Source organism: Carassius carassius, chromosome 19, assembly GCF_963082965.1.
Source record: "Carassius carassius chromosome 19, fCarCar2.1, whole genome shotgun sequence".
In the NCBI taxonomy this organism is placed as follows: domain Eukaryota; kingdom Metazoa; phylum Chordata; class Actinopteri; order Cypriniformes; family Cyprinidae; genus Carassius; species Carassius carassius.
In genome coordinates, this window is record NC_081773.1 from 16074148 (window position 1) to 16087918 (window position 13771).

Consider the following 13771-nt stretch of genomic DNA (forward strand, 5'->3'; position numbering starts at 1 on the left):
ACTTGAGTGTATGGTGTCAGGAAATTGTTTAAGGAATATTTCACCCAAAAATTAAAATTTGCTGAAAATGTACTCACTCTCAGGCTATCCAAGATGTAGTTTGGGTAATTCAGTTCTCTGTGAACATGAAAAAGGGGCTTGTTTAATGCTTTTTTTATCACGGCTTACTGTGAAAAGATCAAACTTTTTCTGCAGTGGAATAGATATGTGTAATATATATTAGCATGCTTTTCAGCTTTTTCAAGGTTTTTTCATTTATCATAATACCACTTCAATCCTTAACTTCTGAACTGCAAGTGAAAAGCTTTTTTTATAGCTTAAGTGTCTTGTCTGCTTTTTTAACTGTTAGTATTTCAGACACTTATTACTTGTCATGAATTTATTTCAATTACATTTTCCATCGTAATCACCAGTTATTTTTCTGCAAAGATGAAGTGCTAATGCACTCCTTCCTCTCAAGGGGTAAAGTTAAAAGGACCAAACTGCTGGGGCTCGGCAAAACAGGCATTTCTCTGGGCATGCTGGGGGCTGCCTGGGGCTGGGCAGCCTTTCTTACTATTGCATCATGCCAGGCCAAAAAGATTGACTGAACACTTGAAGCTGTAGAAATGTCAAAAGAATGAAAAGGTTTAAAAACTGTTAATATCCATTTCACTCTCTCCTCCTGTTCTCATTCTTTCTGTGTTCTTTTTGAGATCATGTCCATGCTTAGCTCTTCTGAGATTTCACTCTGTTTTTCTATTCTGGTGACTCGGTTGCATTTTACTGTCACTCAGTCTTTTCTTTCACTCTCCATCTCAGGTGCGCTGATAGTGGGATATTTTTATCAAAGAAAACTCAAATCGCATTCGACCTTGGTTGAATGAGAGATTTTTTGGGAGGGAACAAATACAAACCCACTGCTCAAAGGCATTAGATCACAGACTGTCCCAGTGTTCAAACCTACAACACTTCAGTTAACATTATATAGTAATTAATTACAGCGCTTAAATGTCCTTGAATCCAACAGCACTGTTTGCATCTCTCCACTTATATCTGTGTTTTCTTCTAGACAGACAGCTTTCAGTCTGTGTATTAGTGGTGGGTATATTTCTCTTTCTGCAGGTTACAACAGCAAGCCAGTAGATTGAGACAGGTCTTTAAACAAGTTATTTAATCATTCATTAGACATTTTGTCTCCATACAAATAGAGCATGCAGAGTAGGAGAAGTATAATGGGTCATCCATTTATTGTCAGTGAACTGTCGCAACACGCCAGTGTTACTGATTGTACAAGACAGTATTACTGATTATAATAGCTTCTGTTGGCTTTTGAGTTTGAAGGTGTTTGACGGAACGTGTAGAAAGCCTTTTGCAATCCACTTTGCTGCTTTTCCATTATTTTGCTATGTAAACATGCACTATACACAATGCATTCATTTATCGTTGCATTCATTATGTGACTTTTACGGCATCTCATGCATTTCATAGCATTCTGAAAATGCAACATTAAAGTTCAAAGATGCTTCCTGTTTAATATTTTAAAAAATGCATCTACGCACTTTACGTTGTTTTCATTCCACTATCATGCCGCTCTCGTTTTTAAATGCAAAAACACATTCTGTAGCCCCTCAAGCTATTACACCGCAATTTAGCAATGGCCATGCCGAATGCAGATACATTGTTACTCAATATTAAGTTACTCTGTATTAACTTGTCTGTTGGAATACATTGGGTATATTACACTCTCAGTCTTGCTTTTGAATGTATGTAATATCATCTTGAAGTTGTACTTACTGCAAACTGGATTTGCTCTTTTCTTACCCGACGATCTTATTAATATTTAATTTGTATAGTTTTATTTTTGTAAACAGTATATCACCCTAAAGTTATGTTAAATTATATTTATTAAAAGAAAATCCATCCACGTCTATCTTTTTCTTTTTTGTTGAATCCTATCCTTCCAGTATATTCATCTCCTGTGGACCTAGTTTTTCTTTTTTCCTCATATTTCACCCCCCTCTCTCTGCATCTCTTGCCAGTGTTGGCTCAGAGCTCTCTCATCCTGCATAATATTGCTTCTCAGCCGATAAAACAGTAAGTACAAATCCCGCTCCAGAATCGATGGGCACAGTTATTCCTGTGACCCCTGCCAACCAGCTGGCCACCAGCCACACAGTCCCTCAGCCAACATGTGAGCTGACAGACCACTGCAGCCTCCCCGGGGGCCTGCTGGACCAGACACTGTGTGTCTCTGTGTGTTCAGGTGCATATGTGTGTGCGCTGTGGTCAGACTCTTCCAAAATACCTGCGTGAGGTTTGGAACGGCTTCATTTTCCACCAGGCCACCTAGTGAGTTTAAAATACCTGCTTCTCATGAACTCGAACTTTAGTTGGTTTTCAAGAGTTTGACTGGAATGTTTGAGAAGCACTGAAGTAGATCTTTGTATTTCTCTTTTGAAAAAAATTGCTTTTTATAAATCTGGGGATGCACTCATATTACAATTGTGTGAAACAGAATTTTTAAATTTTTACTAAACATTGTGATCAAATCTTCAAACCTATTTCAATTACATTTTAAAAAGTATGAACAGTTATGACCAAACAACCTGAAACCGACCCTCAACTTGCAAATGTTTCACAGTATTTTGTGATGTAGTCCTTCCTGGCATTTTCTTACACTGTAATCATCATTTTGCGGCTGGTTTGGGAACGTGGGCAGTGCAGTTGGCAGGCTGTATTTCGGCCCTCGGAGCTCACAGTAGCTTTATTCACATTCAGATCAAGCAATTCTTATTCTCTGCTGTGAGCTCATCTAAAACCCCCGAAATAAAACACTGCTAAAACATCGCAATTAGGCTGTGAGAGATATATAGGTCAGTTTCATGCACATTTCTTATTCTTGCGTAATACGTTACAACATTTTCTTAAAGAAATACCCCTTTGTTCCCATCTCATGCAATGCTTAGGAAAAAAAATTATAATTTTATTTCATTGTAGTTTTTTCCTGAAAACTACTGTAGGATTATTAATATACAGTTTATTTTAAAGTATTTATACATATTTATTGCCCTTATATTTCAATTCTGCAAATAACACAATCAGAAAGCTGCAATACTATAATGTTAATATTGGTCCCATGTTTTCCACGTCTCATTTTTCTCAAATTTTCTAATGCCTAAAATCCCTCTTTTTTTTTCAGTGCAACAATGATTATGTTCCTGTGTGCGGCTCCAACAACGAAAACTATGAAAATGAGTGTTTTCTGCGGAGAGACGCCTGCAAACAGCAGACCGAGATCCTGGTGGTCTCTGAAGGATCCTGCCCAGCCGGTACGTTCACTCATGTGTTTGCTGTCTCTTGAAGATGAAACCACAGCCTAATCATTTGCCCATAAAATGTGAGTGTGAGGTTATCAAATTGAGCTGAACTGAATCAGACAGAGACTCATATCTGTGTTGTGTTAAACATGTTATACTCTACTATACCCATAATACCCTTTACAGGCTAGAACCGTATATTACTGCTTTGTGTAAAGCTTTTGCTGTGTTTTAAAACCTGCATTCAGAGCTTTTAAAGACACAAAGGCTTTTTCACAAGACTGGATTGCTGTTGTTTATGATTTTAGAAAAACATCCCCCTTTTTCCTCTTATATAAAAGGAGTAAGCATTGCATGTTAATGGTAAATCAAAGACCAAATGATACGATCGAAAGTGTGTTCTGTGGTCAGTAAGAAGTGTATTGCGGAGGCTAAAGCAAATGTTTGGTGCTCTGGGAGTTGCTGAGTCAGACTCCATTAAACAGGGCCTAAACACACTGAAACCTCTAAAAATGATCTCTAGGGAGAGAGAGAGTGTGGGAGGAAGGTATTTGTGCTTATGGAGCATCCAGAGAATGACATGTTCTCCTCACGCCGTGTGTGTATGCAGGTAAAGTCATAATTCAGTCCCAGCAGGATGTTGGTTCTCATCAATGCCTGAATGTGTACGAGCATGTACTTGTCTGTAGGTGTTCTGGGAGGTAAAAGCTAATTTACTGAAACAAGCTGCAGAAAACAAGAAGAGTGTTTGTCTTTGTCTCCGTGAAAGTTGAATGGCACCACTGAACCATCTCTCATCATCTCTCTGTTTGGCTCTGTCTGTCTGAATGCTTTCATCTTTTGATTTTATTTCTCTTTTTATGTTCATGCATTGAATGCACGTCAGACCAGTCTGGTTCATGGGTAATACTCTGAAAACAAAAGCTGAAATTATAGTTGTGATCAAGGATGTCTTGTTTACATGCTAAGTGCTGCAAAAAAAAATCACAGTTTTTGAATATCTATCATGGTTTGTTTCCTTCCCAATTAAGTAATTTAATTAGCTACACATATCTGCAACTGCAGCGAAAAGTCCCCAAATGAAGATAATTAAAAGACATTACAATATTGTGACTGTGCATTTGCTAAATAAATAAGTAAGTAATTAAATAATTTATATACTACTACTGTTATCTTATGTTCAGTAAGGCTGGATTTATTTGAATTCAGAGAGTAATATAGTAGAATTTAATAACAATTTAACATTACTTTTCTATTGAAACATTCTTTAAAATTTTATTTAATCCTGTGATGGCAAAGCTGAATATTCAGCATAGAAAACTCTGGTCTTTGCTGTCACATGATGCTCCATAAATCAGAAACATTTCTTATTATTCATGTTGAATGCATTTGTGCTGCTTAATAATTTTGTGGAAACAGTGATATTTTTTACAGATTCTTTGATGAATAGAAAGTTAAAAAAAGAATGTTAATCTTTGCTGTTACTATAAATATATACAACAGCCTCACTAATCTTGACTTTAAAGCATGGTTGATCAACTACAAAAATATAAAGAAATGTCAATATAGTTTTTCATCATATTGCAGTAGAGAAATTGTAGTAGAACCCATAAATCAAACCTGAAGCCCAACAGACATTATGAACAGATATATTAAATTCCTTACCAATTAGATTATGTGTAGACTATGTTCAATTCAGATTTAATAGTTCATTTTACCCACATCATTATGCCAAGGATTAAATAATGTGGTTGAACAAAAATTGTAATTTACCTGAAACTCCAGTCGAATGCTTAAAGCACTGTCTAAAATAGCTGTAAGTAAGACCAAAAGAAAATATTCACAGCCCAATGAGATTTTCACACTTTTAGCCCTGAGGACTTTGAGGAAAGAGAAATGGACTGCCTCACAGTTCTGATGCTTGTACCAGCTCATCTAACTCTTTGACACTGATTTCCTCTCCACTAATTCCCAAGCAAATGATCCAGCAGCTGACAGATGACCTACAGAGATAAGAGAAGTGTATCACACTCTGCTATTTTCTTTATTTCTCCAAGGCTGGTTGCAGCTCCTCAGTCTTTACTCATACATCAGTATCATAGCTGAAAGTGAGCACCTTCATGCATCAGGAAATAGAACATTGATTGTAATAACCGGAGAAGTATTATAGGCGTCAAATCACATCATATTACATTTGTATAGTTTGTCATATTTTAGGTTTTCATAGATTTCCCACTCTTTGTCTGGCTCTTCTTCATAGATATTTCTGAGCCTTCATCTTGATTTTGGAATTAAAAACTCATGTGCCTTTAAGAAACACCTTTGCCATTTAAACATATGTGACAAAGTTTACACTATGAAAACTGATGTTTACAAGTAAGCCTGCAATTTCTTATCGATTACAGTATAATGTGGAGGTGTATGCAACATTGAAAAGTTTGAGGTCAGAAAGATTTTTTAATGTTTTTGAAAGAAGTCTCTTATACTTACCAAGGCTGCATTTTTATGTCCAAATAGTAAACATAAATAATATTGTGAAATATTATTTCAGTTTACTATAACTGAATTCAATTTTAATATATTTTAAAACATAATGTATTGCTCTGATGGCAAAGCTGATTTTCAGCAATAAGTTTAAACATATTTTTGTAAGATTGTAAATTTATTTACTGTCTGTACTAAATTCTTTTGGACAGTTTAATTTACTTATTTAATTTTGCAAGGTTTCAGTTTTGGGCCTGTGCTTGTTGCTCTCCATGGTGCTGAATCCCATTCTGCATGTTAAATGATGCTAAATGGATTCAAAAGTGCCATTGCTCTTGTCAATAACGATCCTTCACTTCTAGTCTACACTCAGTATTAAAAGTTATGGTAATGTTTAAAGTCCATGAGTTACTGGCATAGTCACTCAATTCAGCTGTAATATCATTCACCAACAGTCACTTCCAATACTGTTTGGTAAAATTGTGTCATCCCGGTCCAAGATGGCGCCTGTGTTTGGCATTGCCGCTGTGGTTGGAGGATCGTTTCGTTTCGTTTTAATTATTTTATGTGCGTTGCTGTTATTAAGTTTGTCCTCCTATGATGTGTCTGCCGTGTGGGTGTATGATCGCCAAACGATGATTTTAATTCGTTCATCTGTGACCAAGTGTGGCGGCTTTTGTACCTGGAGTGGCTTGGGCGAATCAACCCTGTACCGCTGTCCACCTGCATCGGCTGTCTTGCATGCGGGAAGGAGAGGGACTTGAGGGCTGGGAGACAGGTTCAGTTTCCAACTTCAGGAAACTCTGGAAGTTGGAGCAGTGCTGTGTTGTTTCCAGATTGCCGTGTCTTCCCCCTTGGTCCCGAGCGTCTACAGTGGTCCGTTTCTTTTGCCCCTGAGAGTTTCTTCGACCGGTCGCAGTGTGTGCGACGAGCACTTGAGGCCGCTGCGTACCTCTGCGTACCGCTGCGTACCTCTGTCTCTGCTCCGGGTGGTAGATCTGCACCGCTTAAGATTGCTTTGTTGAATGTTCGATCAATCAGAAACAAGTCATTCCTGCTCAATGAACTATTCACTTATAGAAAGTTGGACTTTATGTTGTTGACGGAGACATGGCAATGGAGTATGGAGTTTTCCCATTTGATTGAACTCTGTCCTGCGGAATGTTCATTCATCAGCACACCAAGGCTCGTGGGCCACGGGGGTGGACTTGCTGTTGTTTATAAAAATCAGTTTATTTGCCAGTTGATGAACTCCAACACGTACTCGTCCTTTGAATTACAGATGTCTAAGGTTGGTCGATCAAATTCTTTTTATTGTATTCTTGTTTATCGGCCTCCTGGGATTTTGGGTCCTTTTCTGAGCGACTTTACTGACTTTTTTTCCTCTATCATTAAGTTGAATAGAGTTATTATTGTCAGTGATTTCAATATTCATGTGGATAATGCTGCATGTAATACTGTTTTAAATTTTTTAAATTTAAGGGATACTTTTAATTTTGTTCAACATGTCTCTGGTCCTACACATGATAAAGGATACTTGCTTGATTTAGTGTTTTCTCATGGTTTAAATATTGACGATGTGTGTACAGAGGACGTCTATGTTAGTGATCATAAATGTGTTTTATTTAATCTTGCGTGTAATGAAAATCCACTGCCGGTCAAGCGGGTGTCTTGTTCTCGCATGTTTACCCAAGTTGCTGTTGAGAATTTCTCGACCGCTTTTGATTCCAACTCGGTTATTATTTTAAATGACATTGACAGTTCTGTACAGTCGTTTAATGATCACTGCACTTTGTTACTGGATAAAGTGGCTCCATTTAGGAATCAGCATATTCCCGTGGTTAATACGTTAATACGTCTCAGACGTGTGTGTCGGAAGACTGAACGTTTGTGGAAATCTACGCGGCTCCAGGTTCATCGTCTGTATTTTAAAGAGTTACTGTCTGATTTACATGAGATGATCAAGGTGACCAGAGCACTGTATTTTAAAAATTTGATTTTAACTTGTAAAAGGAATCCTAAGACTTTGTTTGACACTATTAATTGTCTTGTGTCTCCTGTTACATCATCTGTACCTGTTTTTTCTAACGATGATTGTAATAATTTTTTGTCTCATTTTGTGGGTAAGGTTATGGCTGTTAGGGCTAGCATTTTACCATCAGCTATTCCCTCTGTAATTATCACAGAGCGGCCCTCAATTTTAAACTCTTTTCAGTCAATATCCTTTAATGATCTTATAAAGATAGTTGGTATGATGAAACCTTCTCAAAGTCCGGCGGATGTTTTGCCTGCTTCTGTGGTCATGGAAACTATTACATCCATTGGTCCATGTTTGGTCTCAATTGTTAACCTTTCGCTAAAGTTGGGCCAGGTCCCTAGGTGTTTAAAACACGCTGTTGTTCAACCGCTCTTGAAAAAGTGTAATCTTGATGTTACATCGTTGAACAACTATAGGCCTATCTCTAAGTTGCCTGGAAAAGGTTGTGGCAATGCAGTTGAATGATATTTTGGATACTCATAATATTTATGACAAATTTCAATCAGGCTTTCGCAAAAATCATTCTACTGAAACCGCCTTACTCAGGGTATCAAATGACATTTTGATGGCCACAGATGCGGGGGAATGTTCCGTGTTGGTTATGTTAGATCTTAGCGCAGCGTTTGACACGGTGGATCACTGCACTCTGATTAATAGATTATGCTGTTTAGTAGGTATTTCGGGTTCGGCTCTGGATTGGTTTTCATCTTATTTGTCCGATAGGTCTTTTTCGGTATCTGTTGGATCCTTTATGTCCGATTCTGTACTTTTGTCCTGTGGTGTGCCACAAGGTTCTGTACTGGGCCCTTTGTTGTTTAACTTGTATATTCCTCCCTTTTGGATGGATTATTAATAGTATTAAAATAATATCTTATCATTTATATGCAGATGACATTCAGTTATTTATTTAGTTTAGACCTCATAGTCTAGTTAAACTTTCAGTTCTACAGGATTGTTTTGTCTCCATTGATAAATGGATGGCAAACAATTTTTTGCAACTTAATAAGGATAAAACTGAAATGATGATCTTTGCTCCTGCCAATATTATACCTCGGATTAAGCAGGTTTTGGGGGTTTCAGCTACTTCAGATTGTAGTGAAATAAGAAATCTAGGTGTCTTTCTGGATAGAGCCATATGTTTTAACAGTCATATAAAGTCTGTAGTTCGCTCATGTTTTTTCCATTTTTGGGAACATTGCTCAGATTAGATCGGTGGTCTCAAGAAAAGAGATGGAGATGCTTGTTCATGCCTTCATCTCGTCATGTTTGGACTATTGCAATGCTCTGTATACTTGTTTGAATAAGTCTTCTATGGAGCGACTACAAGTTGTACAAAATGCAGCTGCAAGGCTGTTGACTGGTACCAGTAAGTGGTCTCATATAAGACCAGTCCTCAAGGACCTTCATTGGCTCCCAGTTGAATTCAGAGTGCAGTTTAAAATTTTAGTTATCACTCATAGAGCCTTGCATGGTCAGGCACCTCTCTATATTCAGGATCTTTTACATAAACATTCACCGGGCCGGCTCTTACGGTCTTCTGTTCTGGACCTTTTAATTGTCCCTAGAACACGTCTTAAGACTAAAGGTGATCATGCTTTTTGTACTGTGGCACCAAGGCTTTGGAACTCACTTCCATTAGCACTGAGAACTATGGTTTCTGTCACTTCTTTTAAAAAACACCTGAAGACGCATCTTTTTGGACTTGCTTTTATTTAACAGCAGTGGTTACTTGTCATTTCATGTTGGTGAAGAGTGTTTCTGTGTGTTGTGTTATGGTAGATTTATTGTATGCATGTTTGATCCTTTTTATTAACAGATTGTAAAGCACTTTGTGACTTCTTGTCTGTGAAAGGTGCTATATAAATACATTTTTCTTACTTACTTACTTGTGCCACTAAGTAATTTCACCATCCTGCTTCAAAACTCTGCTCTATCACACTTGGCTACTGAAATTTGACTGTAGTTTAGTTTCTTGCTGTGCTTCGTTGAAACTTTCAGAAAGGTCTTATGTGCCAAATATTAAGAAGTATGGAAGAGGTGAGTATATGCTTCTCTCTTTTCTCTGGCATTGATAAGTGGGCTATTTACCTCGCAAACTGTGACAAGTTCACCACAGTGCTGCTGTAAGATCAGTGTGAATAATGCGCTTATTAAGGAGACAGGTCATGTGCTTATATTGAGTTTTCAGTGTGGCACAGGGCAGCTAGCCATTAGCTTAGTGATGTGTAACTGTAGAGTGGAGAAGGCAGTTCATTTTCAACATTGGAAATCGAGGTTAAGATAGCCTTTCTCCATAATCGCACTCCATGTAGTGCTAAAGTAGCTTTCTCCATGCAGGGAGCATGCATCACATTCCACAAAATGACTATTACATTCACAAAACTCTCACATAAACAGCTCAACAGGCCTGTTTTATCATTAAGTACTGATATGTTACCTGACACACATGTCGGTCAAGCATGCTGTTCTGGAAATAGTTAATTGTGTGTTGTACAGCGGCCGTGGCATGTTAAATCACAGCTGCGTTTGTCTCTGCTGACAAAGACCATCTGCCTCTGAGCCTCAAGCTCAAGTTCACTCATCCCATTGCATCGTGGGAGCCCAGATAAAAAAAGTGCAAAGTCACCTGATAACATATTTTTCCTGATAAATGACAAAGGCAGAGGAGATGCATAACCTGCTGATACCTCTGAATGAGGAACAAAGGTCTCTTACACTTAATAAGACTCCTGTCATTGTTTCGTGCCAGCAAACTCAGCAGAGTCCAGTCTCACAGGAAGAAGTGTGCCGAGAAACAGATTGTTCGTCTCGCTTTTACTTTTTCAGCCGTACTGTGAAATAGACTTTTTGATGTACTTTGGAACTTCATGAATTTTTGAGGCAGTGGAAGGTTTTCCACTTTTTTGACCCAGTGCTTTAGGACAGGTTCATTGGTTCTGTTTAGTTTTTGCCTTTTAAGGTCTTCAGTTTTTATAAGGAATGTTGAATTGAATACAAGGATGGATCGTTTAGACGGATGGTTGTTGAATGTAGACTATTTATCTGTTTAACCCTATAAAGTTGTATATATCTTATTTAAAATGTAGCTTACTGATGACTCTACATTATGTTCTGTCATTGAATTTTTCTAGGGAAAATCAATTCAGTTCCAATAATGTTCTTTCTACCAGATTTTTGCTCACGATATTAAATGCACACCTTTTGTTGTCTGGCTGTTATTTATGTCGGGCTTCATACTCATTTTATACACATATGCAGGTGAAAGCATATCAAATAAACAGGTAGAAATTATTTTGACAGGTTTAGACATATTCTTTGCATTAAAGCCATAGCTGAGCTTTTCATGTCCAGATGGCCAGAGAGCATCGCTCAGATGGTCAAAGACAGATTGTGTGCGGCATGTCTCTGAATAAAGAATGTAACTGTCAGGCAATTAGAAAAACTGACAGCAAATAAACCAGTCTGAACTTCTGTGTGTGAGTGTGGACACATGGCGTTTTTAGCTTCTTGAGATGAAAATTTATGTAAACTATACAGATTAATTTAGGAATCTTAAAATCTAAAAAAAAAATAGCTTTCTATGCAATTGCTTTGTAAATAACACATAGAGCCACACATGTAAATTAGAGTGTGTATTTGTTTAAAGATACATATGCATAGTATATGTATATCTTGCTATGCTTTCCTCATTTTCACTTGAGTGTCTTTTTATACCATCATATCCAGTGCATCATTTACATTATGATACTTGACTATACTTGATTTTAGAGTCATGTTTAAACAAATATTGTGGCAGTAAAACCATGAAGCCCTGGATTTTGTTGTTGTTATGTGCAAAGGGTGTGCAGAAGGGTTATAGTTTCTTTGGTTTAAGTTGAAACACTGATTCTAAATCAATCAGACTGTAATGAATCAGAGTATGTGTGCATTTATAATATCTGCCTCTTTCGTACAGCCCACTTATGCCTACATGAGCCAAATGGGTCACATATTCACCTTTGATCCTCCCACAGTTCAAGTACATAAGACCACATTTGTACTGCATACTGGAAAAAGTGTGCACAGACTCCAGAGACACAGATGAGAAATAATGTACATGGTTTATCTATCCATCCATCTATTTTCTAAATCGCTTGTCCTATAGGTTGCTTGGGCCCATTCCAGCATCTCTAGGCGTAGACAGGAAAACATATTGGATGTATGGCCAGTTCCTCATTTGTACATTCTTAAAAATTTAATTCAGTTTATTTACTTTTTTATTATTGTCTGGGAAGTTGACAAATAAACAACATGGACATGAACTTTAGATGCGGTAAAACCTGTGTAAATTGTTTGACCCATATTGGATTGACTAAAATGACAGAAATGAAGACTTCGAAGAAAGACATTGATGTAATGTTCCGTTTTTTTGTGTTTTACAGATGCTGGTTCAGGATCGGGAGATGAAGGTAAGGCAGACCAGCTCAAAATATTCAATTTTGACACCTGAATTTGTGTGCATACTGCTCATTAAATCTCTGTGCACTTGTTTACACTTCCCCACAGATGATGCTCATAAACACACACTCACTTCCTCTCAGCCTGTCAGCAGTCATCTGCTCTCCTCCACAAGGCGCCCACTGAAACTGAGATTCAATTACACCCACTCACGTATTGTTCAGAGAAACAAAATTATTACACTCTTCCCCCCAAAGTGCAATGTCTGACTGACAGTAGAACAGTCTGCGGCTTGAGCCGTATATTTGCACCTCTTAAAATGTGTCACTCTTCTTTGATATTAATCTCTCGCTCTTCCAGTCAACCTTTTTTATTCTTCTCTCTCAATCAAACAGGCCACATCCGCTAATTGAGTACTGTAACATCCCCTTGCATGCTTATTGTGGTCTTGTTTTGCTAGCCATTTCCTGTTTGCTAGATGTGGTATCTGCTTTTTGCAAATAGCAGCAGCTTGGTTGGTATATGTGTCATTGGCACGGGGCTATTTTTCCCTGAGGAGGTTTGGGAAATTTATATTTCACATACTTTTTACAGAGAAATTGAATCCCAACCATATAAGAATGTCCGCAATTGGGGTATATTATTTATTTCACAAATATATTATTATTATTATTTTATTATTATTATTTAACTTCCAGTAAATACAGCAACTAAAGTTACATTTCTTGTCATGCTGCCTTTTGGTTTTACATAAAGATAATATGAATATTGTAATATTGTAAAATATTATTACAATTTAATAATGTCTCTTTAAAAATACACTACTGACACCAAATTTTTGTTTTTTTAAATGCAAGTCATATTAACACGTCATGTGTTAATAATTGTACCTTAAAATTACGAACATTGTTTAGAACAAGGATTTTTTTATGAAAAATAGTAGTACGTATGTATGTTTGAGGCTGTAAATTAACTGTAAAAGTATTATACATACAAATTTGAATCATAAATGTCTCTCTTCGGGTTGTATACAGTGCTTTAATAGTGGGTAGAATTTTTGTATAATATTTTCCAACTATATACACATTAATACTTACTTTGGCTTCAGTATAGTATCAATATAAAAGATAATTACTTTGCAACATGTTGTCTTTATAATGTTGCACTTAACATTTTACAGCAGTAGTTTTCTGGTTTAGAAAACGTACTCGGTTACTAAACGTAACCTCGGTTCTCTCTAGAAGAGCGAACGAGTACTGCGTCTTAGCTAAGACGCTACGGGAAAAGTCTCTTTTCACGAAATACTGAAGCAAAAAATTATCCTTAATTTTGTATTTTTGTAAAGCGCATTTGCAGCAGTACACAGCCATAGGCGAGACGGCTCATTCGCTCATTGGCTTGTTCTGCGGCAACTGCACAGCCTATCGAGCGCGGGCTGATGCAACATCAGCCCTTCTTGCCACTTCCCGCCGAAACGGGTGTGGCCCAACCTATAAAAGGAGCTCGAAAAGGC

General features: G+C 37.3%; 1 protein-coding gene across 2 annotated transcripts in view; it reads left to right on the plus strand.

The window, feature by feature from the left end:
- Positions 1–13771, plus strand: part of tmeff2a (transmembrane protein with EGF-like and two follistatin-like domains 2a) — a 71156-nt gene that overhangs the window by 23720 nt on the left and 33665 nt on the right. For both annotated transcript variants that reach the window (XM_059499972.1, XM_059499971.1), the window contains exons 3-4: positions 3182–3311; positions 12243–12269. In XM_059499972.1, coding sequence (XP_059355955.1) covers positions 3182–3311; positions 12243–12269 — 157 coding nt within the window. The remainder of the gene's footprint in view (positions 1–3181; positions 3312–12242; positions 12270–13771) is intronic.